The 1055-nt window shown below is 35.6% G+C and overlaps 1 protein-coding gene across 1 annotated transcript in view; it reads right to left on the bottom strand.

The window, feature by feature from the left end:
* Positions 1 to 215: 215 nt before the first annotated feature.
* The window catches only part of LOC112504152 (TMV resistance protein N-like), a 13148-nt gene continuing 12308 nt past the window's right edge, over positions 216 to 1055 (bottom strand). Inside the window, exons 6-7 of the mRNA XM_025108102.1 lie at positions 280 to 865; positions 216 to 226 (exon numbers count right to left, since the gene is read on the bottom strand). Coding sequence (XP_024963870.1) covers positions 216 to 226; positions 280 to 865 — 597 coding nt within the window. The remainder of the gene's footprint in view (positions 227 to 279; positions 866 to 1055) is intronic.

A 1055-nucleotide genomic window follows, 5' to 3' on the forward strand; every position in this document is an offset into this window, starting at 1 on the left:
TCACTTGGTTGGCTAAAAGCTCTAAACCGAGGATGCGGTTCTGAAAAATAAAAATAGATAATAAGAAGTAATTAATGTTGCAAGGGTTATCATTAAGATATTTACACGCACTTAGTAATTAATATAGCTCATAGCTTAGCTGTTGATGTGAAAAGTAATTGCTGTTTTAATTAAGAACTAGTTATTCCACTTTGGATTGTAGGCGTAGATCTCCACTACCTACTACCTATATTATATATCATATCATGACAAACAATATTAAATAAATATACCACATACCTACATAACTATAATCAGGCCATGAAGTTTGTACACCAATAAAGCGGTATGATTGTAGGCAATATTCTCCAGGAGTAGTAGTTTGAAAAGGAGAGAGATCCCCACCAATTATATGATTCCATGACTTGTAATAACCCAACACATCTTCTTCATCTCCATCTTCATCATACACAAGACTCACCCCACTTTCCATTGTATTCCTTATACTAGGATAAGGAGGCCCCAAAATTATGGAAATAGCAATTTGGTCACCATCTTCCATCTCATTCTTCCCAAACATCCAATGGCTAGAAAATGTTATACCCTCTCTACTTCCTTCAAAAAACCCTGGAACATCATAGATCCAGGTGCACATCTTTGTTATATTACTAATCCTTATATGTGGAATATAAGCTAAGAACTCTCCGTCATTTGTTATGAACTCTCCACTTGTAAACACGCAGAAGAAATTCAAGCCTCTAAGGTTGCAAGGAGATGATGGGATGGTAAATGATATTGATGACCCCTTCCACCTTCTATCACCTACACAATTTGGCATCTCTTTCCCCACATACCATGTGCTGAATATCCCAAATTCATAAACCATCTGCCAAATAAAAGCTTCATTTATTATATCTACATATTAATCACACAAACAAAAATAGTTAATGAGAACAAACCTCGACTCTTCCAGTTTCTGTCGGCTGAATTTTGGTGAAGTCTAAATTAACTAAATGACTCCACCCCAAACTACGTAATACCTTTTCCTCAACATCTCTCATATCTTCCTCTTTAAC

This window comes from Cynara cardunculus, unplaced genomic scaffold (genome assembly GCF_001531365.2).
Source record: "Cynara cardunculus var. scolymus isolate 2C unplaced genomic scaffold, CcrdV1 Un_Scaffold_4779, whole genome shotgun sequence".
Classification (NCBI taxonomy): Eukaryota; Viridiplantae; Streptophyta; class Magnoliopsida; order Asterales; family Asteraceae; genus Cynara; species Cynara cardunculus.